The sequence below is a fragment of the Phyllopteryx taeniolatus genome, chromosome 16 (assembly GCF_024500385.1).
Source record: "Phyllopteryx taeniolatus isolate TA_2022b chromosome 16, UOR_Ptae_1.2, whole genome shotgun sequence".
NCBI classification, from domain to species: domain Eukaryota; kingdom Metazoa; phylum Chordata; class Actinopteri; order Syngnathiformes; family Syngnathidae; genus Phyllopteryx; species Phyllopteryx taeniolatus.
Window position 1 is genome coordinate 9742871 of NC_084517.1, and position 26790 is coordinate 9769660.

The 26790-nt window shown below is 40.4% G+C and overlaps 2 protein-coding genes across 9 annotated transcripts; both read right to left on the bottom strand.

The window, feature by feature from the left end:
• Positions 1 to 1431: 1431 nt before the first annotated feature.
• Positions 1432 to 9982, bottom strand: LOC133465851 (GTPase IMAP family member 5-like). Of its 5 annotated transcripts, none has more exons than XM_061748989.1 (3): positions 9835 to 9982; positions 4419 to 4489; positions 1432 to 4091 (listed from the first exon to the last, which is right to left on the bottom strand). In XM_061748989.1, exon 3 carries the CDS (start codon positions 4050 to 4052, stop codon positions 2490 to 2492), a length of 1563 nt encoding a protein of 520 aa, XP_061604973.1. In that variant the 5' UTR covers positions 4053 to 4091; positions 4419 to 4489; positions 9835 to 9982; the 3' UTR covers positions 1432 to 2489. The 5 variants fall into 5 exon arrangements, with proteins under 5 accessions (XP_061604973.1, XP_061604976.1, XP_061604974.1 ...); XM_061748992.1 differs by lacking the exon at positions 9835 to 9982 and adding an exon at positions 9390 to 9528; XM_061748990.1 differs by lacking the exon at positions 9835 to 9982 and adding an exon at positions 6661 to 8433.
• A 605-nt stretch (positions 9983 to 10587) lies between these two features.
• Positions 10588 to 25713, bottom strand: LOC133465853 (coiled-coil domain-containing protein 134-like). 4 transcript variants are annotated; one of them, XM_061748995.1, is made up of 8 exons: positions 25401 to 25713; positions 23438 to 23540; positions 20004 to 20140; positions 18604 to 18725; positions 15935 to 16019; positions 15420 to 15601; positions 13140 to 13211; positions 10588 to 12052 (listed from the first exon to the last, which is right to left on the bottom strand). In XM_061748995.1, the coding sequence occupies exons 3-8, from the start codon at positions 20107 to 20109 to the stop codon at positions 11927 to 11929; spliced, it is 693 nt and encodes a 230-aa protein (XP_061604979.1). In that variant the 5' UTR covers positions 20110 to 20140; positions 23438 to 23540; positions 25401 to 25713; the 3' UTR covers positions 10588 to 11926. The 4 variants fall into 4 exon arrangements, with proteins under 4 accessions (XP_061604979.1, XP_061604980.1, XP_061604978.1 ...); XM_061748996.1 differs by lacking the exon at positions 23438 to 23540 and having other exon boundaries at positions 25545 to 25712; XM_061748994.1 differs by lacking the exon at positions 23438 to 23540 and having other exon boundaries at positions 25401 to 25707.
• Between the last annotated feature and the right edge of the window lie 1077 nt (positions 25714 to 26790).

Below are 26790 nucleotides of genomic sequence, written 5' to 3' on the forward strand. Positions count from 1 at the left end.
CACCACGGGCAATTTGGAGTTGTCAATTAACCTATTATGCATGTTTTTGGGATGTGGGAGGAAACCGGAGTGCCCGGAGAAAACCCACGCAGGCGGGGCTGGGGATTGAACCCAGGTCCTCAGAACTGTGAGGCAGACGCTCTAACCAGTCGTTCACCGTGCCGCTGGCACTCCGGTTTCCCATATAATTTCCAAACATTTTCCTGACACATAATGATGAGAACTGGGATAGGCTCCAGCACGCCCGCGACCCTAGTGAGGAGCAGCGGCTCAGAAAATGGATAGATGGATGGATCGGTATATAATAAATATATAAACTAACAACACACTTCTATTGCTCATAGGAATGCCAAGTAGAACAAATATAATACATGTTGGCTATCACTGACCAGTCCTTCGGATTTACCCTGACGCCCACTTGTTGGGACCCAAGAACAGCAACTTTTATTAAGTCAGATTATTAAACATTAGTTTATTAAGGATTGTTTATGTATATATTTGACAAAATTTACTTTTTTTCCAAGAGGAAAAACTTTTAGCTTAATACTATTCGTATTATCTGTGAAAGAAAAAAGAACATTTCTGTGGAAGTTGATCCAATTCAATGCTTGGGGAAAAACTGTTTTAATTCTTGTTTGGTATCAGGCAAAATAAAACAAACCACAGAAGGGAAAAAAAATCAAGGAATGAATTGTATCATTGTCATTTTCCTTTTATATAATGAAACAGGGCGGCACGGTGGCCGACTGGTTAGAGCGTCAGCCTCACAGTTCTGAGGTGCGGGGTTCAATCCCCGTCCCTGCCTGTGTGGAGTTTGCATGTTCTCCCCGTGCCTGCGTGGGTTTTCTCCGGGCACTCCGGTTTCCTCCCACATCCCAAAAAAACATGCATTAATTGGAGACTCTAAATTGCCCGTAGGCATGACTGTGAGTGCGAATGGTTGTTTGTTCCTATGTGCCCTGCGATTGGCTGGCAACCAGTTCAGGGCGTACCCCGCCTCCTGCCCGATGATAGCTGGGATAGGCTCCAGCACGCCCGCGACCCTAGTGAGGAGAAGCGGCTCAGGAAATGGATGGATGGATGGATAATGAAACAGGCCACCACGGTAGACGAGTGGTTAGAGCGTCAGCCTCACAGTTCTGAGGACCCGGGTTCAATCCCGGCCCCACCTGTGTGGAGTTTGCATGTTCTCCCCGTGCCTGCATGGGTTTCCTCCCACATCCCAAAAACATGCATGAGTTGGAGACTCTTAAAATTGCCCGTAGGTGTGAATGTGAGTGCGAATGGTTGTTCGTTTCTATGTGCCCTGCGATTGGCTGGCAACCAGCTCAGGGTGTACCCCGCCTCCTGCCTGATGACAGCTGGGATAGGCTCCAGCACGCCCGCGACCCCAGTGAGGAGAAGCGGCTCAGAAAATGGATGGAAACTCAATTAAATCAGGAAGTTGCAATTTTATTTCAAGGCCATATCAACAATCAATCAGAAAAACAAACAAACAATGCTTCTAATGTGTAGCCTAATAACATCAATATTTTTATCAAAGATATTTGCGCTTGCGCAGTTCAGATTGATTGTGAGAACACCAGAGGACCAGATGTCTTGAAAAGGACATATATTTTTCATTTGGCATTACATTATTCATCACAAAAAGGAGACAACTTGAATGTAAACAATATAGCAAATACAACCTATTAATTTTTTTTGTTTTTTTAAACAATCTAGAAAATTACTGGAGACAGTGCAAAATTATCGCAGGACCGCATCAGTCACTTTACAAATGAAACATTTTGCAATATTTCAATGTTCATTTTCAATCTCATATAAAACAATCATTAAAATATGGAAAAGCCAACAATACGCTGTGATAATATGTTGCTAAGATTCTTTTCAAGTGCTATCATCTACAGTATAAGAAAAAAAAACATCTCGTATGATGACTCGATAATTATGTATAACAAAGGCATTGAACGACTAGATTTTTTTGTAGTCGACACTCGTGATGAAAGTCAAGTTGAAGTCAATAAATGAATGACATCAATTGTATTTTTTCAGCACAATACAGCAGCCCCCAACCTCTTTTGCACAACTGACTGGTTTTACTTAAAGACACAACAGTTGATTAGATCAGTTGATTATAGAAATACTTTTGCTCTCTTCCTGATTTAAAAAAACAAATTTTTTTTGCACATTTATCACACTTAAATGTTTGGGAAAAATCAAGTCAATTTTAACATCTCACAAAGACACCCCAGGTAAATACAAAATGCAGTTCTTAAATGATCATTTTATTCATTCAAGGGGCAAAAAACGTTATCTGGCACTGTGTGAAAAAGTAAACGCCCCCTTGTAAATCATGAGTTAACAGAGTAGAGTATACCATAGTGTTTGTATGTATAGGCTTAATCCAATGTGTGGAATCAATAGAATTTCTGCCCGCGTCTTTGGTGTATTTTGTATTTTGGAGAAAATCAGAGGCTTGCTGTTTGTATTCATTTGTTCCAAGTAACCTTAAAAGATTTATTTTCTGAGTCTTTGGTTTTACGTCTGACCACTTTCACTGCAATACTACTGACTGAGACTCCCGCTCCTACAGCTTTCAATATCGGAATCACTGCATCTCGGATAGGATGTGTTGCTGCTGCATTAGGAGGAGCTTGTACAGCATCTTGAACGATAGCAACCCCTGGTGTAGGACTAAAAGTAGTGGCTGTTTCTGCAGGTAAAGCTCCAACTGAGGTCGGGGCGTGTGCTACAGAAGCACTTGTCGCACCTTGCGCCCCAACTGCAGCACTCACGGCTGCCCCCGTCCCCAGGGCAGCCCCCACAACTACGGCAGCCCCAACAGCAACCAATCCTACATTACTAACCTCCTTAAAAGCATTCAAAGCACCCTCATTTGGACTGTCAGCCTCTAAACCAGCACTGACTCCCATCAAACCGCCCAAAACTCCACCTACAGCTGCCCCTACAGCCAGTGCTGTCGTTCCTGAGGTGGCTGCAACTATGGCGCCCACAGCGTTCCCGACACCCACGGCTCCAGCTGCCGAGATTCCAGTGAGGTTAACTGCAGCGAGGCCGACAACCTTCCCCATAACAAATGCCGAGCCCGCAGCTGTCAAGGGGACAACGACGCCAAAGGCAACTCCGACTGCCAAGCCTGTGATGCCACCAGCCACTATGATCTTCAACCACCGCAGCACTCTAGGAGACAGAGCAGCCTTTACCCACATACTCCAGCTTCCACTATGCTGGCTTTCCTCATCTTCTCTCTCATTTTCTCTTTTGTCAGCCTCTGATTCCAATTTCCTCTGTTTAGTAAATTCAGCTTCTGTTACGCAACTGGTTGCTACTTCTTTTTCCTGCCTCTGCTTCATCATCATCTTTTTCTGCTCTTCCCTAATGGCTGCCTCTGCCTCTTTAAACCATGCGTTGGTAAAAAACCCAGTTTCGGCCTGCTTCACCATCCTGTCCACCTTCTCTATGAGTTCTTTAACCTGCGCTACATTCCTGTTGTTTTTATTATTGTTGAACACATGGTACCTTCCACCACACTTGTCAATGAGATTCTTAAGCCCAGCAGGAGAATCTTTCAGGTATTCCTCAATCCCCATGTCAAGCTCATCCCCCCTGGTAAAAAGAACCACTGTGTGGTATTTGACAGCATCCTCTCCAAATATTTTGGCCAGATTGATGACAGCCTGGTCCTCATGAATTGTATAACGCCCGATCGGCACCACCAAGAGAAAAGCATGAGGTCCAGGAGCAGAGAGAGACAGACATTTAGCGATTTCTGTATGAATCTCCTCCATACTGAGGCGAGTATCTCCGAAGCCTGGCATGTCAACCACCTTAACTCTTCTCAGTCTCCTCTGGTCATGATCCTCCGCAAGCTCAGTGCTCCCATACTCACATTTCTGGGTCACTGAGCTGGCACTGAGCTTTGACAGGAACTGTGTTTGGCCCAAGATGGTGTTTCCAGATGCACTCTTGCCCGATCCTGTATTTCCGATAAGAACGAACCTGCGTTCTTCAAGCTGTGTCTCCCCCACCATATCAACTGGCTCCTGGTCCTCTCCCCAATGATGGGAAAGCTGCACAAAATATGTTGAAACACATTGTCTATTGTTAATCAACATGCTCATTGTGAATGTTAGCATGGGGTAACTAAAATTACGCTATTAGTCTTTAGTCACATCATTAGTTACCCCAGCACAATGTACAGAGACCATGTAATTTTTAAAATTATGTTTTACCCCTCCTGCACACTATAAACACATTTCAATTTATTAAAACACACTTAAACATATCAAAATACATTTTAAAGTATTCTTTAGCACCTTTTCTAGAAAATAGACAAAAATGAGAGACTATAGTAAAACATCAATTTGAGGAAAAGAAAAGATGACTCTCTTGCTTACACAGTTTTTCAAATAAGAAGCCAAGCGTGCTCGCTCCAAGTTGTGTATTTGTCACTCCCAGTTAAGGTTTACTGTAAAATAGACACATAAACCATTGTAAACATTGTATATTTAAACACCAAAATGTTCAACCAAACAAAATAATTTGATCTGACAAAAGTCTGCTAGCTTCATCTTAACTTATAATGCAAAACAAATGGAAAGTAGCATAAATGTCACGGTAATTATTAACATTTAAACAAGTGATACTTTAACACATAAAGCAGCAAGACATACAAACAGAGTAGAGAACAATGCAGGCATATATTCTCTCGGCTCTGGAGGAACAATGACTATTACATGAGTTTATAGCTCTTAATTGCATGCTGCCTATCTTCCAGTAGATTTCAGTGCTGCCCCACATGTGGCAACACAACATTGAAAGTGTGTATCTTTAAATTTAGACTTGCCTGTACAGTACTACTGTAAAAATGCATAAAAACAATCACTTAAAAATCCCTGTTATAGTTGGAGCGCAAATATTGAAGCACAATATGCCAAAAATGTTTACTGTAATGAGATCTAGTACAAGAGCTACTATTACAAAAAGTCTGCATTTACAAAGATAACTATGCTCACATTTGATTGGCAATTTAAAAATTACCCATGTATGCGATGCCCCTTCTATCATATCCAAGCCAAAAGGTAAGCAGGTCTGCATTGAGTTCAACTGGATGTTGGAAGCTTCTGGTAAGTGGCAATAAAAATCTTATGAACAGCTCTTTGTTACAGCTCTATAAATGAAATTGAGTTGAGCTGAGTGAAGTGACACAGTGGCAGTGGAGGCTACTTGTGTTTGGAAATGTGTCTTTTGTGCTACATAGACACGGTGCAGTGTCTGAAGTTCTGCATTCATGAGCAAAATGCTTGGCTCTTCCCTGGCACGCATACACACACACACACACACACACACACACCAAGGTTCAGCAATTGGAATCCACTCTCGTCGTAACGCCAGGGGACTGCCGTGATGATAACCAAACTCGGATTTGCCCTTGGCCCACCCAGCAGTAAATGGGGCGGGGTCTGCTGTTGCTCACTTGCGTGAGCAGAATATAATCATCACTGATCGATATCAGTAGAGGACCAGACAGCAGACTAATTTCAGCAAGGCAACAGAATGGAATCTTTTATCATTCTTGATCCTTTGGGTATTTTTACATAGGCAATATATATAATACTTATTGTATTAAAGTTTATATATTTATAAAACCGGACCAAACAAAATGTGTCACGAACGGAACAGAGGATTGTACCCAAAAATGCACGACTCCAAAACAAATGGACAGTTTCAAAAAGAGAGGTTTAATATACGGGCACAGGTCGGTACACAGGCAGGCAATCCAAAAAAGGCAACAGTATCAAAAAACGTGAGGCAAAAAGGCGAGGTCGATCATCGGAACACGGTCTAGTCTTACTTTGAGTCTGTGACGTGGAAACAAGGAATGCTGGAACGCAAAGAATTAGACACGGGGTTAAATGCAAGGGGTAATTAGGGTGAACGAGGCACAGGTGGTGAAGATGTTCTCAAGAGCAGGTGTGTATGAGACAGGGGGAAGACAACAACCGGAACACACACCCATGACAAAATGTATTTACATTATATGACAAAATGTATTTACATTATACAGCAGAACGTTTATTTACCAATTATAAACAACACAAAGAAACAGATTACTTTTACTTGTTTTTACTTAAAATTGTATTTATGGCTATGACGCGGCCCGTGGCATTGTTTTGTTTACATTACAGGAGTGGTACTCTTTAGTGTGATACATACATTATTACATGCACACACTCAATAACGTACGTTCCGGTGATATTACACGAATATGCCTGTTTTCGTTGCAACATCTTTCATACACGTTTTGGAGACTACTGTTGTTTCCAAATGATAGATGTTACATACCGTTTTTTTCTTAGGACTATTTCTTGTTCACTGGTCGCTAGCATGTCCTCCACACAGCAAGAGCTGCCGCGGGGCACCGAAACCTCGCGGACTAGCGAAGAAATAAAATCGATGATCCCCGTGTTCCATAACACGCAATAATAAAATACCGATCGAATCGAGCATCTCTCTATGTCGCCCAGCACTGGATATTTTATGATTAAAAAAACAACTCATATAGAGGCGGGAAGTGCAAGCATCGTTTTAGTCACGTGCTGTGATGATGTCCTCAGCGTGCCCCTTGGTTCTACATACCATCTACGCCGCTGCCTTCTCGATCGATTTTGCAGCAAAATTAAACGCATCATCTGGTCATCTCGGCCCATTTGTTCTAGAAGACAGTGATGTTAAGGCCTGTGTCGAGGCTTCGAAGTGTGTGTCGAGTAATCAGCAAAGATCCAGGCGTCCAAGTGTGGTTCGGAGCGTGGTTTGACGACGTAAGCGATGACGTTCGAACCTTCCTGACGCACCGTACCACGTCACTGATTCAGGAAGTGGTTTGCTGGTTTGGCGCGTGAACTGCGTGTGATTTGAAGTATAAGGCACAGTGAAACGCAATGGAGTCGACCCGCACATCTTGTGTTTGGTTAGTTATTTGGGAGTGTTTAAAAGATGGAACAAGCGACAAAAAGAAAGTTTTCCCCTGTTTGGGAGTACTTTAACTTGATCACTCCCAATAAGGTTTGTCTTATATAGTAATTAGCAAATTGCACAATGTCTGCTCAGTGCTCACAAAGTATAAACTATTTAGTGCGTGCGTGTGTTTGCCACAGGTGAAGTGTCTCTTGTGCTCAATTTGGCCAGAGGAAAAAAAGACCTTGTACAGTGGGGCATCAGTAACAACACCTGCCTAGTCACGGATGGAGCTGCCAATATGGGTGCATGCATGCGCTAAAGAAAGGAGTTTGCCATGTCATCTGTGTGGCACATTCATTAAATCTGATTGTCAAAAAAAAAACACTTAATTCTAATGAAGAACTTTCAGAAATAAGCGACAAAAGCAGGAACATCGCTGGATATTTCAAAAGCAGCACTACTACAAAGGTAACATGTTTTTTTGCCATCTTTGTCTCTCTCGCTCTCTCTCTCTCACACACACACACACACACACATCCATCAATGTGTATATCCATCCCTCCATCCATCAATTTTCTGAGCCGCTTATCCTCACAAGGGTCGCGGGAGTGCTGGAGCCTATCTCAGCTATCAACAGGCAGGTATGGATAAATAAGAATAATTTGCTCTAATTGGAGAAACTATTGCAGGTTCAACTGCAAATGGGTCAGCCTGTTCTCAAACTGATCCAGGAGGTGGAGACACGTTAGAATAGTACATTTAATATGCTCCAGAGACTTTTTCACGAAAGGGAACTGGTTGGTGCAGCCCTGGCTGGCTTGAATACTGACATTGATCCTCTTTCTTCCCAGCATCTCAACATAATTTCAGATTCTTTAAAGGTTCTGGCACCGTTCAATGATGCAACAATTGAGTTATCAGAGGAAACGCGTGTGTCCGGGTCTAAGGTCATCCCTATGCTGGCCTTGCTCCATCATGCTCTGGAAGAAGAGGAAATAAATGTGGGAACTCCAGAGGGCATGGCAACACCCCCGACTTGGGGGTGAACTGCAGTACATTTTCAAAACTGCGGGCGTGGGTTGCGCTGGAGTATAAAGGCAAACTACGTGTAGGCCAAGCTCCTCAACGTTGAAGCGTAAAAATGGCCATGTACCAGCTGGATTTAAAAATTGAATATGTAATCTTCTGGGTTTTTTTTTTTTGGTTCCTTGATTATTATATTTATTTAAATGCTTTTAATATTGTACTTGTAATCACGTAAAGCACATTGAAAAAGCACATTAAAGCACATTTTGGTTGACATATGCTCATTTTGGACAGTATTTAGTAATGAAATGACTATTACACTGGATCATTGTTACTCTGAATGAAAGGAAATTCTGTAATACAGTGTTCCCTCGCCATGTCGCGCTTCACGGCTTCAGTGCTTTGCGGGTTTTCCCAAAATATTCATTTTAAAATAAATAAATACAGCCATATCGGCAGCCATATTGCGGGAAGACGCGCGAGAGAAGGTTTCCCTGCATGCCAAACAAAGAAATGAGTTGACTCAGAGGCTTTGTACATGCCTGTACTGTACGGGCACTCATACAAGGCGCGTGATTGGTTCCCAGCTCGACATCGACCAATGAGAGCACGAGTGGATTTATCCCGTGAGCTGATTGGCTGCACATCATCGCAGCCTCACCCAACATCGTCCCTTGTTGTGTCTACATAAAGAGGAAGCAAACATCCGCAAAACTGCTTCAATAACAATGCAAAGGCAATGTTGATGAATCTTAATTACTGTATAAGGTTATATAATTAAAGATTTAAGTAAATACGTGTACTTTTGTAATCTTTGTCTCAAATATGTAAAATATAAATACTGTTTACATATTTTAAACATTCTGGTACCCACATACACATCCATGAAAATTCCTAGGGGGTTGGGGGACAAATCCTACTTCACGAGTTTTTACCTTTTGCGGGGGGTTCTGGTCCCCATTAACCGCGAAAAACGCGGGAACACTGTATTTTTGTCAAATGCATTTGGCCACATCAAGAAAATAAACAGGTCTTGTGGATGTGCCCAGTGCCGGCTCCGAGTGCACAATAAATGATAGCCTCCTCGTCAGTCACACCTTTGGTCTCTGATCTTTGTCTTTACTGGGCCGTGGTGGTTTTTATTTCAAATGAAATTAGAGGTGCAACATGGTGCCCGATCGACTTTAACAGACAGTTTTACTCGTGTACTACTGTCAGCTCATAACGTAGTATTCGAAGTAATTTCTGATACTGTATTTGTAAAGGCATACATCGGCTTCTTAAAACCTAGGTTGCGGTTAGTGAATGTAGAGTATACTAGTCCTCGTTGTACACCGGATATGTACCTAAATCGGACACGCCGTAGTCCATCACTAACTTACCGTAAGGCAGTAGCAAAGTCCTCGTTAGAGTAAATACTTCTACCTTCTCGGCCGTACATATAAAACAAGACGAAAAATACTGAGGAATGGCGAAACTGAGTGTGCATTGACAACTTAAATTGTTCCGCCTCACGAACTAGATCATTGCGCAACAGTCAGTAACCTTAAAATGAATACATAAAAATAAGAAAAAAAGGGGTATTTCGAGAACCTCATAAACAGAGGACCCCCCCACAAAAATATAACAACAACTTGGGGGAGGGGAAAAAAAAAAAAAAAAAAAAAAAGCTTTACACGGTAATACACGGTTTAGAATGCTGAACCGAAAGCGAAAGTACCGAAAAGAAAAACTTGAGACCTAAAACTAGCATTACCACGACATAATCCACCGCCACAGCTATTGAAATCAAGTCACACAGTTTAAAATGGTTTCTAAATACTTTACCCAGGAGCCGGTGGCTCGACATAAATCAGTCCTGCAACCACGTGGTTTGTGTTGTCGTTTACAGCGTTGACCTTGTCTGTGCGTCTGTCTCCCACTTCTGCATATACTGAACAAGGAAAGAAGGCACGCCTACAACGATCTTTAACTGATAACCCAAAACAGACGCAGCACCTCTTCTGTCACGTACGTGGTTAGGGCGAAGGCGAGGAACGCAAGGCAAGAACATGGTGGACCCAATTGCAGGGAAGCAGGGAGCCAAGGCAGGAGTGCAGAATCTCAAAACAATAATATTTAATCTTCAAAAAAGGAAAACAAGGATATTGGATAAAGCAAAACTGAACGAAGTCCCACAACAGATAATCAAACCAAAGTAACAAAGAAACACTTGAATATCTAAAACTGGAAACAAACTATGACCTGTGAGTAAGACGTGGAATAGATAGGGAAAATGACACCTGACAATGACATACCACAATGATAAAGACAACTGACAACTATGACATGGCAAAGACATGTGACAACGACAATGAACCGACAAGAACTGAAAGAAACCAGGGAAATACAAACAAATTGACGAGACAACGAGGAACACCTGGACAAGACACGAGTGGCTGGAGAGAGCTGATTGGTCGACACAAAGTAGACTAGAACAGGTGGACACAACAACCTAATGAGCACACGACAAACATGGAACACAGGAAAACATGGAACAAAACTAAACACAACCCAAACCAAAACACAGACCATGACATCTTCATATTGTATCTTTCACTTTAATTACATTTCATACCAAAATGGCTTGTTCATTCTGCAGCAACAATGTGCTTCCACTGGATAACATCGGGCACAACATTAGAAATACAACATTTGCACATTTTAATGAGTTCCAAATCCAAAACAAAAAGCTGCTGAATGCTGTTTAAAGTGGCACTGTAATAAAGGTCCAGTATGTGTAGTTTGCAGTGATTCAGATCTGCACTGTCTCACAAATACATCTCTCTAATATTTTGGTTACCTACATGATGGGGGTAGTATATTAGTTCTCATTGTATAGTGCGAATGCAAGAAATATTGTGGCTGGTGTGTGCATTTAACAGTCAGAATTATGTGACTAAAAATGAAAAGAAAAAAGGAAACAAACGGCACATGGAGGACAACAAAGAGACGTGGCTAGGCTAAAGTAGGCCTACTTCCCGCAAAACACTGAAGACTAATGTAAAATGAAAGTAAAAGTACAATTGCCAATCCTTTGCCATTGATTTCACTCACAAGACTGATGAAAATAGAAAATACATCTGTACAACATTGAGCAGGCATCCATCCATCCATCCATCCATTTTCTGAGCCGCTTCTCCTCACTATGGGAGGAAACCGGAGTGCCCGGAGAAAACCCACGCAGGCACTGGGAGAACATGCAAACTCCACACAGGCGGGGCCGGGGATTGAACCCCGGTCCTCAGACTAATGTAAAATGAAAGTAAAAGTACAATTGCCAATCCTTTTCCATTGATTACACTCACAAGACTGATGAAAATAGAAAATACATCTGTACAACATTGAGCAGGCATTAGACCCAAAATAATCTATGCAACCTAATAATCAGAAACGGGTTAATCACATTCAATGAGGTAAACTCAAATTTGTTTGGCAACCTGAAGCAGATGGATTTAAAAACAAAGAGTAAATCCAGACAAAACAGCAGTCTGTAGGAAAGCGTTGAAGTAAATTACATACATGAACGTAATTCCATACATAAACCTAATTCCAAAACAGATATTTAAACCGTCAAAATTTAACCTTAAGTGATAAAGAATAAACTTTCAGACTTATTTTGCCTCTTACACAACACTATCTTGTAATGATAAATCACTGTAATAGTACAGCAATTCAGACCTTATGTGAGAAAAACAAAAACCCGCATTTTTAACATCACATAGATGTCCCATTTGAGCTTCCACAGCTTGACAAAGTGATGACAGCTTGTTTCCCACTCTTGTCAGTCTACAAGGTAAACAAACCATTGTGAATTGATTGTTCCCTACTTCCTTTCTCTTCCTTCTTTGTCTCCACTAAGCATTGTCGAGGTGTGCTGCTATAGCTCGCTGCGGGAGCGAGATATGCGGGGGCCTTTTCGGATCTCTTTCCTTTTCTCCTCCTTCCTCCTCCTCTTCTCTTCCTCCCTCAGGATCTTCTGGAAGGCCTCAGCAGTGTGAAGCACCTGAGGCCATGAGAACAAGATGGCTCAGATAAAATGCAGTATATGGCAGTACAGTACAACATATACAGTACATCAGTAATATTAGCGGTTCGCTTGTTTGTTAGCGAAACTAAATTAACAAGAGTACACTAAAACTACTGATTCTTTGATGGCACCTAACGGAGGTGGAGCAATTCAAGAAAAAGGGAGGGATGCAAATCGACTTCATGCATCATTTTTTAAGTGTAAAAATGTGATTATTATGGGAGGTGAGTCTCTTGACACCAAACACATCTTACTGTGGTGTACATACTGTTTTCTTATTGATGACAGCTCATTGTCGCTTTCGCAGGCAGCCAGCACACAGACACTTGTACTACTTTCGTACACCTTTCACACTTCAAGGCACTCAGAGGTTCAGGTTAGTTCCAGTTCTAGTTAATAAGTTCAATTTACAGTTCTATGGTAACAATCCTACTTTTCCCCTTTGCTATTACTGGTAATTATTCTATGGTGACATAAACGATAACAAATAAAGAAAACGCAAAACATTGGAGCAGTTAATCTTTGAGGTAACAGGTGTACAAAAAAAGCAAATAGCGTGTCTGCTTCATGTTTCTTGCTAAAATACCAAAATTGCAAATTGTCTTCACTTTTAATTATGTTGCGATATAATAACTGAATAATAGTTGAACAAATAACTTTTTACTAGTTTCTGATTTCAAAACGAGTTATCATCAACAGCCATCCGAGGGAAACCATGACTATGATGTGGCTTTCAACAAAAATGAGTTTGACAGTCCTGTTTAAAGTGCACAAATATGAAATCTTAGGAAATATCTTGAAGGCTTGTAACATTTTTGTGCCACTTCAGAGCTAATTTTCCATATACGTTTGTCGCTTTTGAAATTGTAAGACCATAGTACAAAAAATGTAGAGACTTGACTATTTAAAAAAAAAAAAAAAATCAAATAAATAAAAAATAAATAAAATAATAATAATATATATATATATAATTGCTTGGCCATTATAAAAAGCACTGAGATTGGATTAATACTTTCTAAATGCACAGCGGGGATGTGGGGAAATATACTGACATTTTACTTACATCGTCTCTTTCTGTCCGGTAAGGGTTGATGAAGTCTGGAGATTTCTCTGTTATTCCCAGTTCCTGCGACATCTTTGCAATGGGAGGAAAAAAAACAAGTAGAGGAGGAAGAATAATTAACGTAAAATGATCCGCTGACATTATGAATTGTACAGCTGCTTTGTTTTATACCACGGTTATTCACACTAAATGTAGAGATGGGCCAAGGAGGAGCCATTACATTGTGGGGCTGCCTTCCAACTTCCACTTCGTCATGTTGAGGGCAAGGAATAAAGTCTTACAGTTAACCTTCTTGTAGTAATAAAGCATCTTTGATTTGCTTACAATGGAGCGTGTCAAAACTATTAACACTAACAGATGCCGTTTCATGTTGCACAATTAATCTTCTGTAAATTGCTGCGGTCACACGTTACTCAAAAAAAAGAACACGCTGCACAGCATGGAGGGATGACCACTATTTGCAGAAATAAAGTATTAAAACCAACAACCATTTCACTTTTTTTTTAAAAGCAAATATTCAATTCATGAACTAATAGTCTACTGGTCTTTCAGAGTCACCAGGGAAGTTAGAGCCTGTTGGCACATTTAACTAAAGTTAATATACTCAATATCCCTGATGTGGTACAAATACAGACGAATGCAAAACATGCAAGCTAGTTTGAGCTGAAAAAGCCCCCTGGCTCATGTGTCTAAAATACACAATTTTAAGAACTATAGCTTGGCTTTTTCTGTGTAGCTCTGCTGTAAGAGACACCAACTACTCATAATCAATGGTCACAACATTAGGTACAATTGTATAGTCAAATGAGCACCTATTCAAGTGCTGTGTCAAAAATTCTGTCTTTGAAAGCAAATTAGAAGGGCACTCTAAAGGAGGAACCTCTGCCAAGGTCAAACACTCTTAATTTGGATGGACACCAAATTGCACACCTTTATAGTTATCAGGATACTACAAAGTTTAATGGCTTTCTTGGCCCATGCCCCATTACTGTGCAAAGTTTCAACCATCCATCCATTTTCTATTGCGCTTGTCCACTGACTACACACTGGACTGATCGTCAGTCAATCACAGGGCACATATAGAGACCAGGGTTATAACGGTTTGGGATTTTACATTCTAGTTTTTATTTCGTTTGACTTTTTTTTTCTAAATTCAATTAGTTTTAATTAGTTTTCAGAGCAGGTTTGTTAGTTTTTATTTTTTCAAAAATGCGTTAAGTATAGTTTAGTTTTGATTAGTTTCAGTATTTGTTTTACTTTTTTATACAGGGTATTTGTCGAGTGTGAGATCTAAAAAAAGAAAACAACGAAAAACACCATTTTAAAATATGTATTAACTTACTAACAGATGAACAACCATAGATATGAACACTAGCTATGCCAGCGCCCTGTAGCAGCCCAACTTAATGACGTGCCTATGTGACGGCCATGTTGGGGAGGCCGACATTCCCATCAAAGGCAATGCGAGGACATTGAAATTAAATCATAACTTGCTAATTTCTCAACCTATTTTCATGAGGTTTACTTTTTCTGTCAACGACAAAGTATATGGTGTCAATACACAACATTTGACAAATAAAGCCTCAACAAATATTTTAACGTGAAATGTTACTTCCACTACCCTTGTCGTAATTGTACGCCGTTTTGTGCAATCGTATGCAGCACAATGTGCCGGCGACCTTGGTCTTTCGGTTTTCTAGCCTTCCACACAAATAGAACGCGCTGATGACTTTGACCTCCCTAGCTTAGCGTCGCCAGCGGCACGGAGCTCAAAAGGGGCGTGTCGTATCTACCTATTCGTATCTGTGTGAACAACCATCCACAAATAGGTACTGTATAACAGTGCACAAAATTTGAAGCATGCAGGTTTTTATTGGCTGCTACCCAATGATGTCATTTCTAGGCGAGACACAGAAACACCTGTTGTGAATTATGCTGTTCAGCTCCTTGTTAGAGAACACAGTTGTGCATAAACTACTGAAACACTGAACAGTTTGACATGTGCTTTCAAAACATTGGAGAAGCTCAAATGGAGCTCCCCTGTAAAGGTTATAGAGCATTTTAGGGTCATCCTGAATTCAACTTTTTGTGATATATATACATATTGTGTCAATAAGTGATGTTTTTTTTAGTATGTTTGGCTTCCAGGGATGGACCAAATTTCATATTTAGTTGACATTTACAAGACCCTATTCAACATAAAGTTGACAAATTTCAGACAGAACACCACCCATGTTTGCAGTTTAAAAGAAAATGGACACTGTACTTTGGTGATCTTACCAGTGTGAGGACATGTTGGTGGGCTCCTCCTGTGAAAACCCCAGTTTGGTTGCAAAAATTCAGCCCCCACCGCAGCAGACCTCCCCAGTCAGTGTTGCGGTCAAAGTAGTGGTGGACAATGCGCGGAAAGCGCAAGGCCACGTCGCCAAAAAATGCTGTGTTCTCCACTACATGGGAATAAGCTGGGGAGATTGAGTGCAAGGAAGGTTAATCGGAAGAAATAACCAAGGTGCTGTCAGAACGCTCAGAGTAAAGTGATAGATGAAAGGGTGTGAAATGAAAACACAGCAATGGCTTGCATAAGTCAAACAGGATGGTGATATTTGGGCCCTTGGCAGCCGCTCACTCTGATGGAGGAGTAAAGAAGCAAGTCTGACAGTGGCATTGCTTTAGCGCAATGCTATATTGTTCGAATAAAACCAGTCATAGTTAATAAAGACCGAAGGGAGAGTTTGAAAGACACCGTGGAGCTGCTGCTTGAAAGTTAAAAGTTAAAAATAAAAGGGGAAACACACCTTCTTTGATTTTATCGTCCAGAGGGAATGGGTCGTCGGGCTGCATTTTCGCTGAGACCAGGATTTGTCTGGAGTCCTCCAAGACCTTAAGAAGAACATCACATTACTATGACAGTTTTTGTTTTTTTAAACAACTGAGGTAATTAATGCATTAAAATACATTTAAAAAAAAAAAAAAATTGGCCTTTTTCCAACCCCACTGCATTGCAACTATTACATTGGATGACTATTAGGAGGGCAAAGCAAGACTTATTCACAATGAGTTGTTTTGGATAATATTGCTGAACTAGCTTTCTGGCATGTTGCTTGGACAGTTGTGCTGAGTGGAAGATGTGTCCGTCTGGGCCAGCGATACATCTAAAATAGTGCACACTGGAGATGTGAGCACAACTGATTCGCACTGACACGCACTGGACAAGTCCTTAGGCACACTTTCAAAATCTAATGAGACAAAGCTAACTAAGAGCGGTGATTTTATTACCTTATAAAGGTAATTACGCTCAAATTTAATTGAGTTTTTCTAATACGATGCTAAATCATGTCAAAACACCTTGTAAGTTTTTGCTCAAAACATAGCATTATTATCTTATGTCTCTTGTGCCTAAAAGGCATTTTTGATACACCGCTAATATTGGCTCAGATAAGATTATGCAGGTGTCTAATGTCTGAGGTAGGTAACTGTACAAAGTGGGTAAGATCTGCTGACAATGCATTTTAACTGGAGGTGGACTAGTCCTTGGGAGACACTATACGAAAGATGCCAGGATATCCGTCCCCCTGGGAAACAGCCTAACAACACAGCAAAGCTCTCAGCCACAGTGCTACGAGACGGGAGCTCACAAGCAGAGGAATTCATAATATTCCAACAAAAGCTTGAAAATCTGATCATGAATGTAATAATTGGATTAGGAGCCTTTGATTCGCCGCTGCCCTCAGTCTGCACATGGAAGTTAGCACATAGAAAGCTGTTGGTATTAGTTTTTCACTGCATATCATGGTGTGTGTCCAGCTGGTTGAGCCTGTGTTTGTTTTGGCTGCTGTGATGTCATGTAACGTAATGGGTGCACAGAAGCAGTCACTTTGTTAAAAAGATCTACGCCCAGTTTGTTATGATGACAAAAGCTCGCCTTTTATCAGGAAAGGAACCATAACGATTAAGGAACATACTGTGGTGTACAGTGATGTGCAAAATGGAAAAATGATTCACTTTGAGAGTCATAATTCTTCTCATAACCAATTATGAAATAGAAGATAAGAATCAAAAGAACCCGGCAGTATCCATCGATCCATTTTCTGCCACTTGTGCTCATTTGAGTCTCGGGTGAGCTGAAGCCCATCACATCTGACTTCAGGCAAGAGGTGAACAACCTGGACTGGTCGCCAATGGCAACGCAACATCGTTCCACTTCAATCGGGAGAACATGGAAACTCCACACGAGGGGCTGAGCTGAGATTTGAACCCGGGACCGCTCAAGAGTGAGGCACTCCACGGTGCTGCCCGTGCCATGCCATATTATATGTATTTTGATAAAGTCACGGATGGTGGAGTTAGTAGTAAATTTACCCGACTTCCCACTCCATTATGGCGTAAATGTGAGTGTGTATGGTTGTCTGTCTGTATATCTGCCCTGCGACTGAGTGCTGACCAGTCCTGGGTGTAGTCCGCCTTTCGCCCAGAGTCAGCTGGGATAGGCTTCAGCTCCCCGCAACCCTCCACTGAATGTATTTGATTACAGACACATTATGTCTAAACTCGCCTTAAATATCATCCTGGTCACCACCTCTTCCAGCTCCTTCCCTCAGATAGGCGCTATCGAACAATGCAAACTAAAACTAGCAGACATTCAAACAGCTTATTCCCTCTTGCCATTAACTTCTTAAACAGTTTATTTACAATTTCCATTGTAACATGCTGCCAATTTTGTCTTGAGATTGTTGTCACATCTCTGTTGGGCCAATTGTACATTATTTGTGCACTCACTGTAGCAGTCTCGCTACTGTTGTTGACCAATATTGGCCACTCATGTGCTTGAGAAGTATCTGCACCATTTGCACAATTGACACTGTTCCAGATTATCACACTACTCGTCACTTTAAACTGCTTAAATTTCTTGAAGTCTCTGCGCCCTTTGCACAAAGGTCACTGTAACAGACTATTGCTCTATTAGTCATTTCAAACTGGTCTAAACTGCATCATTTTCACAATTGTCCAAAACAAACTAACAAACAAAAACGTATCAGCATTACCATATTACTGTTTACCTTTTATTGCTCAGTGACTCGCCGTACTGTGATTTTATGTCTGAAAAGTATTTTCTGCCAAATGGATGTCTGTTGTCGTACTAAAGCGGATCCAACTACCGGATACAAATTCCTTGTGTGTTTTTGACATACTTGGCAAATAAAGATGATTCTGATTCTAATATAGCTTTTTACTGCATTAATTCGCTGAAGTTGAACAGTTAAAAGCTTATGAAGGGCAAAGCTAGATCACAATAAATAAGATTACGGTATGTTAATTTAGAATTGAGGTATTTTTTTTCATGTATGTGGTAAAGTTGTCATTTCAAATGTCAGTATTTATCAAGATTTTAGACTGAAGTTGAACATTGTATGAGCATTTTCTTTGAAACTGATGAATGCAAGGGTCTGTAGCTGTCACACATTACCTTGAAGAGTCCTTTGAGCATGATGTCTATTATCTTATATTGCTGGTTAATGTCATTCAATTCAACCAGATTCTTGAGTGCGTTGAGTTGATCTTTCCTCTTGGTTTCAAACATACGCTTATCTGGTGAAAGAAGGTCAGGAGAGAGAACACCAGTGGTCGGAGGTAACCAAGTAGAAATACTTTGTTACTTACTTAAGTGGTGTTTTCAGGTATTTCTACTTGAGTATTTATGTCTCTAACGACCTTTGCCTTTTACCCGCTACATAACCATCTGTATTTTCTACTCAATTTGTCAAAATAGATTCGTTACTTTAACCTCTGCGAATGACAGCACAACTTTAAAAAAACAAATTGAAAGTCAACCGCAGGTGAGATGTTAACTGACTGATTGATTAAGATGTCACTGAGTTATAGGACAGAAAAAACAGGGACAGCAAGGAGATGGAAGAATGTGAAACAGGGATCATTAACGAATATGACGCAATAGATTAACTGAAGCAAGATATTCTCTCTATGCATGGCTTTATTTACTGAAATCATGTCACACCAAGACGTGGTTATAAAAAAACATTTTATTTGGTGAGTTTTTTCATCTGACTTAGGACAATTTTGCATCGCTGAATCTGAAAATGACATAAGTTTCTCTTGTTCAAGCGAGGTTTTTTATGACAAGTTGTTAGCAGTTTATTACTCAAATGTTACAAAGGTTGCTTTCTGTAAAGTGGATAGTAGACATTGATAAAAGTCAATACCTGTAAATTGAATGTTATATCATCATTGTTCAAAATTCAGGGCATGAACCTCCATTTAGTTGAACCTCTAAAGTGAAAATAACCTGTACCTGTAAACAAAAACATGTAGCCGTAGTTCAAAAGGTTGACCTGATTGAACAAAACTAATGTGATATTTGGAACCAGCACATCAAAATTGTCCTAAAACAAACAAACAAAATCTTAAGACAATTCTTTTGTTGACCAGTGCTATTTGTGGCGAATACAGTGTCTTGTGCCAGTTTTTTTGCATTCAAAAATCATCCATCTAATCTGAAAACAAACAACACACACACATGCAAAAGGTAAACTGTATTCATTTTTAGTTATTAGCTAATTTTGGATATATTGTTAATCCGTTCGCAATGTTAGCAGAGCTATGGATGTGAACATGTTTTTTTTCCCCGTTGTGCAAGTCCAGCAATCAAAATGGATATTGTACATAATTAACTATACTTTACTATCAAGTAAAGGAGTTGAATTAGTCCTGCTACTTTTACACAGTCTTTATTTATTCATGTATGTATTTATTACACAGTAGTTAGTATTTATACATAAGTAGAGTGTGAATACTTGTGCTACCTCTGGAAAACAGACACGCATGTACTCTACAACAGCAGAAGGATACAGATCTCCAGGTTTGAGTCGTGTCTCGGCCTGTGTGTGCCAGTGTCTCCCGAGCTTAGGGCAGCAGCGGAGGAGAGCGCCAGGACCGTCACACATACACTCCACATAGTCAGTAGGATGCGGCAGGGTGCCAATCACCTGAGCAGAGACGCCAAAGCAAAAAACTGATCAACTACAAATGCTGAAAACAGTTTCTGTTAGAACTGCATGCAGTAGAGGCTTAATTTGAATCACAATTGGACACTTTGATAAGACATCTATTGCCAGCATCTGCCAGAATTTTGTTAATAAGTAGGCAAAATATTAAAAAAATGCCAGGAAAAAAGAAAATAATCCCAAATTAATGGATTTGGAAACCTCCCCTCTACAATGGAAATTGAAGTAGTTTTCCCCAATTGTATGGCTTTAGAAACCTACCTTCTATAGTGGAAATTGAAGTAGTTTTTGTGTGATCCTGGTTAGTAATGAAAACAATCAGAAATAAAACAACAATCTCTCTCGTGAAGGTGATAAAACAGAACTTCCTTCAAAACAACGTCTTTGTTTATGAAGCCATTTATCTCCTGTGGTACTTATGGAACATTATAAGGCAACATGGAGTGGAAAAATGGTCAATATGGAACACCAGAGAGTATTTTGCATTATAGGACAGGCTCCGTATGTTCCTCTTAATAGAAACATCTGATGTCTGGCACTTGCCTAATTCCAAGAGAAGATTTTTAAGTACAGTACCACCCTCTTTCCCTCCGACTGCCCTTGCTTCTCTCTCTTGCTCTCTCTCTCTCTCTCTCTCTCTCTCTCTCCTGCAGACGAATTGTCTCGCCATCCCGGGCAGTTTATTTTATGTTCGGCTGCTACTTTCCGTCCCTCAAGAGGCTTTTTGGAAGGGAGCGCATGAAGATAAATAACTAAAAATAGAGCTTCATCAAATCCAGATTTTATGAAGGCCAAATCCTGAAGAAAAGCAGAAAAAAGAATAATGGGGGGGAGGAGGAGGCCGTCTGATAATTCAAATAAAACATGAATAATTTAGCAAGGGCACAATCAGAGTACTATGAGAAGGTTACATGGAGGTGACCAGGGTGAGCAGAGAGTAGCACTTTGAGAAGAGGATTACGGTAATATTTCTTTGCTGAGACAGAGTATAAACAAGAAGTGCAAATAGAATAGGGCAAGTCCAAAATAGTGCACAAAGCTGAATGAGAGGCTAATCAGCACGGGGACATTCTAGGAAGGGAGGAAGTTCACTTAACACAGTGGGGAAAAAACATGGCTTACTGGTGGCGAGTTCATACCAAAAGTCTTGCTTAAGATTTGTACAAATGTGAGCAGCATTTGATTACTTGAGTGTGGAGTACACAAAGACGACACAGCTAACATAGTAAGTGAGGGTTTAAATGGACCCATATTTGTCGCTATTCGGCAGTGCTTGAAATAATAATGATACTAATGAAATATTTATCATGAAACAAAAAGATTTTATAATTGTATAACATTAGCATAAAATAGAAATACAATTATGAAAAAATTGCATGCAGTGTCCTGGAATAATAATCTAGGATTGAAATGTTGTATTTCAGGTGCATTAGCAAGTAGTTGCAGTAAACTTCCGATTAATTATTTCTGTTTATTAATGTAAAACAAGTACTGTACCTATAACATTTGTCTGGCGTTGACATGTTAAGGTATTATGAGGGTTAAGACACCAATCAATATAAAGGAAAAAAAACTTTTCATGACTTGGTTAATGTTAATATGAAATTAACAATGCTATACAGTCCCCTCCAAACGTATTGGAACGGCAAGGTTAATTGCTTTGTTTTTGTTGGACACGGAATACATTTGGGTTTCAGATCAAAAGATGAATATGAGACAAAAGTTCTGAATTCCAGCTTTTATTTCATGGTATTATTGTATTATTGTTTTGTATTTAAACAACTCAAGACACAGCACCTTTTGTTTGAACCACCCACTTTTCAAGTAAGCAAAAGTATTGGAACAGTCATGATTAAATTAACTTCAAGTGAATAACATTTAATATTTGGTGGCATAACCCTTACTTGCAATAATTGAATCAACGACCCATTGACTTCACTAGACTGTTGCATTCTTCATTTGAAATGCTTTTCCAGCCCTTTACTGCAGCCTGTTTCAGTTTTTGTTTGTTTCTGGAGATTTCTTCCTTCAGTCTCCTCTTCAGGAGGTAAAATGCATGCTCTACTGGGTTAAGGTCCGGTTATTGACTTGGCCAGTCTAAGACCTTCCACTTTTTCCCCCTGATGAAGTCCTTTGTTGTGTTGGCAGTGTGTTTTGGGTCATTGTCTTGTTGCATGATGAAGCTTCTCCCAATTAGTTTGGATGCATTTTTCTTTAAATGGCCAGACAAAATGGTTTGCCAACTTCCACGGGGCAGGGGAAAGGTATCACAATCCACTGTTTGAAGACTTCTAGAGAAGAAATATAGAGGCCATACCACAAGATGCAAACCACTCATCAGCAAAAAGAATCGGAAGGCCAGATTGGATTTTGCAAAGAATCACAGAGATGAGCCACGTAAGTTTTGGAACAAAGTTTCATGCACTGATGAGACCAAGATTAACCCCTACCAAAGTGATGGAAAGGCCAAAGTATGGAGAAAAAAATGATCTGCTTAGGATTCACACAAGGTCATCTGTGAAGCATGGTGGAGGCAATGTCTTGGCTTGAACGGGCTCACTCCATGTAACTCATGAGGGTAGCACCAGAATGAATTCTGAAGTCTACAAACCCATTTTGTCTGGCAATTTACAGAAAAATGCATCCAAACTAATCGGGAGAAGCTTCGTCATGCATCAAGACAATGACCCAAAACATACTTCCAACATAAAAAAAGGACTTCATCAGGAGGAAAAAGTGGAAGGTCTTCGACTGGCCAAGTCAATAACCGGACCTTAACCCATTAGAGCATGCAATTTACCTCCTGAAGAGGAGACTGAAGAGAGAAACCTCCAGAAACTGGTGAAGTGAATGAGTCACAGGCTTGATCCAGTTATTGCACTTAAGTGTTATGCCACCAAATATTAGATGTTAATCACTTGAAGTTAATTTATTCATGTCTGTTCCAATACTTTTGCTTACTTGAAATGTTGGTGGCTTCAAATAAAAGGTGCTCTGTCCTGAGTTGTTTCAAACATTTAGATGTAAATACCATGAAATGAAAGCTGGAATCCTGAACTTTTGTCTCATGTTCATCATTTGATCTGAAACCCAAATGTCTTCACTATACAACAAAAACAAAGGAATTGACCTTGCCGTTACAATACTTTTGGAGGGGACTGTATGTGTTTTGTAAAAGCTGGTGAATGAAATTTGAGTTAATCTTTTGGCTCTTGCCCTAAGTGTTTTGAGACTGAGCAGTGAATATCCCTAAGGAGTGCTTGAGAGCTTGAACATTACCATATAATTGCCAGGAAGAAGAGGACCTGGCTCTTTCTAGATGTATAGCAGCTGGCTGCATTATTTGAGATTCCTGGGCGACTCAGGCAGAATGACTGTGTAGCTGTACGACAGATGGTTATAGACAAGATGGTTATCGCCAATAGCACCATTTAAGGCAGTCAAAACACCCGTAAAGTAGGTTTTGCTAATAAAGCTTAGGGAAACAATTACCTGAAACAAGTATTTGGGCTCATTTGCAAAGTCAGCTGTATTTACTCTTTATGTGAAGAGCTCTGCACAACCAATAATTTCTCTCTGCACTGTCCCATCACTCATCTAACTCTATTCTATTCTATTATTCCACATATTCTGTTCAAGGTCTCAGGAACGGTGCAGAAGAGAAAAGAACTCAGAATGAGAGGCAGGCTGGATCTTGGAGTGGTCATCTGTCACAGTCAGCCATTGAGACCATGACGACAATTTTGAGTCTGCAATTGACTTAAAATATATGTATGAGCTTGGGCTTTTCGGTACTTTTTACATATTCTCTGTGTGGGTTCTCTCTGGCTTCCTCCCCCATAATCCCCAAAAATATGCAAAACCAAGAGAAGCAGAACATCTTTTCTTCAATTTTGCACTTGGCTGTTGTAGAACAAGCAGACTGCTTTCAAACGGAATGGGAGAAAGGAAACACACCCCTGTGGGCATGCTAGGTTTTTTGAGGACCATAATAAAGGATAACAAAAACAGCATAACCTGTACGATACACAAAGGGAGTTCAAGCAAAATTTGCTAAATAAAGGCATGTTTGGCCACGATCTTGAAAGGTAAATTGTGTGGCACATGACTAGAAGAACACCACAGTCATGATGAAGTACAGTGATTGTATCATTATGTGTTGGGATTGTTTTTCTTAAGATGGAAGTGGGGCTTTTACATCTGCTACAAAGTTTAAGTTAGAGAGGAGATCCACTTTTCAGCGTGACAATATACCAACTAATACATGCATTAAAAATAAGGCTTTACTGGAATAAAATGTAAGTTTTCCAATTGCCCAGCCAGAGCACAGACTCAAATCAAAATGCAAGTCGGTGGGGTGACCCAAGAGATGCCCTCACATTCAGACAAATTTCAACCGCTTCTGCAAGGAACAGATTTCCAACTGAATTGATTTAAATCAGAAAAAGATGGTATTTTAAATGCTCATCTTCTATATCCACGTTAAGTTATTCTCTCACCTGGAAATACTTTTTTTTTTTTAGCTGCTGCTGCCCAGTGTGATTTGCTCAGAGGCCAGTGGAGTGTGCTACAGTCTTGCCAAGCGTCGACAAACTCCGGTGGTGCAGAAGCTTAGGTTTAATGTCTAGTGAGTGGGATTTGGGAATCCCATCTTTGTTATTAAAAAAAAAAAAAAAGAAGCCTCCCACATTTCCATTTTACAGTGAAGTTACACTTGTTTTCATTTTCCGTTTGAAATCCATTTGTTGTAAAGTACCCAGTATCCGAAGATGCGATGCTCCCAAATGGTTTAAAACTAGCAAAATAATCAAGTGTGGGAGGAAGCTTGTAGCAGCCAAACGCTCCACATCCATTTAAAGAGACACAACTGAGCCTGGAGGTGAGAGCAGCTCATCGTGGGACGGCCGCCAATGCTGATCAGACAGCCGGACAACGAGTGTAGCTCGAATCCCCGCAGGCTCTTTGAAGTTTCATCTTGGATGACTGACACATCATCGCACCTTCTCTCCCCGTGCATCTGCAATTCTATGACTATTCATATGAAGGCGTCGAGTATATTAATACAATTCTGACCTTCACTTGTCAGTTTACTTATTTCAAGCCATAAATATGTCTTAAGTATCTGCACCCGTGCGTTCATTGCAAAACGAATTGAATATTTGACAGATGACCACATCGTCGGACCTCTTAGCAAGCACAGAAGATCACACAGACCAATAAATGTAACTCGCTGATCACTCACCGCGTTGACGCAAGACTCAACGAGAGCTTGTTTAAATCTTCAATCTTAACACGCTAAAGTGCACGACACGACAGAAGATCCTCAGGTGACAAACGCGCGCGCGCACACACACACACGCTGGGTTGCAGTGGGTCATTTACATACAGACAGCACTCGCTGCTGCTCCACTCCGCGGATGCCACGATCGCACCGGCAAGCTTCCCCAACCGACGAATGACAGCAATCAGCCACTCAGCTCCGCGTCAATGGTTTCCTTCCGGAGTGATTAGAGGGAGACACCACCAAGGTTACGTTCCGTTTCCGCACGGGCGCTTCCGCCGAGTTATTGGCTCTATAACAAAATAAAAGAAAATACCATGCACCAGATTTAAGCAAATGTGACTTAAAGGTGTGCGCTGTATTAATTTATACAGGTAAAAATGTTGTAAAGGCCAACGAACTACTTTATGGAATCAGATTATACCCAGAGAACAAGGGCCAGTGGGCATTGGCATCTGCGCCACACCTACCACCAAATGAGTTACTGTGCCCCACTGCCACCTGTAGTGTAGCCTTTTCTGTATTACAGGTGCAACGATTAATTATTTAATCAACAACTAATTCTCGTTTAGAAACCTTGTTTAACTTCAAATTGTCTAAATTCAGGGAATATCAGACTCTTAATAGTAAATATTCTCATATTTATATAGTCCTGCATGAAACCAGACTGCTTATCTTTGTCTTTAATCAAAATAAGACATTTGCAAACACCTGCTTTTACTTTGCAAACTAGTGCTAAAGATTTTGGGCTATTTTCTGACATATTACAACTCAAAGCAGTAACTGAATCATGATCATTTTGTTTGTGCATTTTTCTTTTTTTGCACTGTCAATTTCAAATAATGTGTGTCCTGTTTTAGAATAAAGGGATGGGAATTAAAAAAAATGGTTTATCTGATTCACCAAAATAATCGACAGCTTTATCAATTATTAAAATAATCGTAAGTTGCAGCCCTATTATTTAGTGTAGCCACTCATAGTGAGATAAAGAAAAAGGTTCAGCTCGCTTTCGAGCGACGTAACTTGAAAATGTACAAGCGAGTTGAAGACACCGTTGCATATAGAAAAATGTCCACACTCGCCGCCTCAACTCTCCTAAAGCCAGGTCGTGTGTTTTATTTAGCCAATGCCTGTCATGGCTTACCTGTTTATACTTTGTCACACAATATTGTGTGCGTGTGCATGCATTTGCCCCCGTGCTGACCTATTGTCCCCATTCTGGATGTGCTCTGACGCCGACACTGAGAACGCCCAATGCACCCAAGCCTGAGGATAGAAACTGGTGGAAGGGGGCTAATTTGTCGAAGATTTTTTTTCAAAACATAAACCAATGCATTTCAAACCAAACACT

Coding starts and splice junctions, on each gene's coding strand:
- LOC133465853 (XM_061748995.1), bottom strand. CDS start 20,109: ATGTGGAGTGTATGTGTGACGGTCCTGGCGCTCTCCTCCGCTGCTGCC. Junction 16,020..18,603: donor TGCTCAAAGGACTCTTCAAG/GTAATGTGTGAC, acceptor GTTCTTCTTAAG/GTCTTGGAGGACTCCAGACA. Junction 15,602..15,934: donor GGACGATAAAATCAAAGAAG/GTGTGTTTCCCC, acceptor CAATCTCCCCAG/CTTATTCCCATGTAGTGGAG.
- LOC133465851 (XM_061748989.1), bottom strand. CDS start 4,052: ATGGTGGGGGAGACACAGCTTGAAGAACGCAGGTTCGTTCTTATCGGA.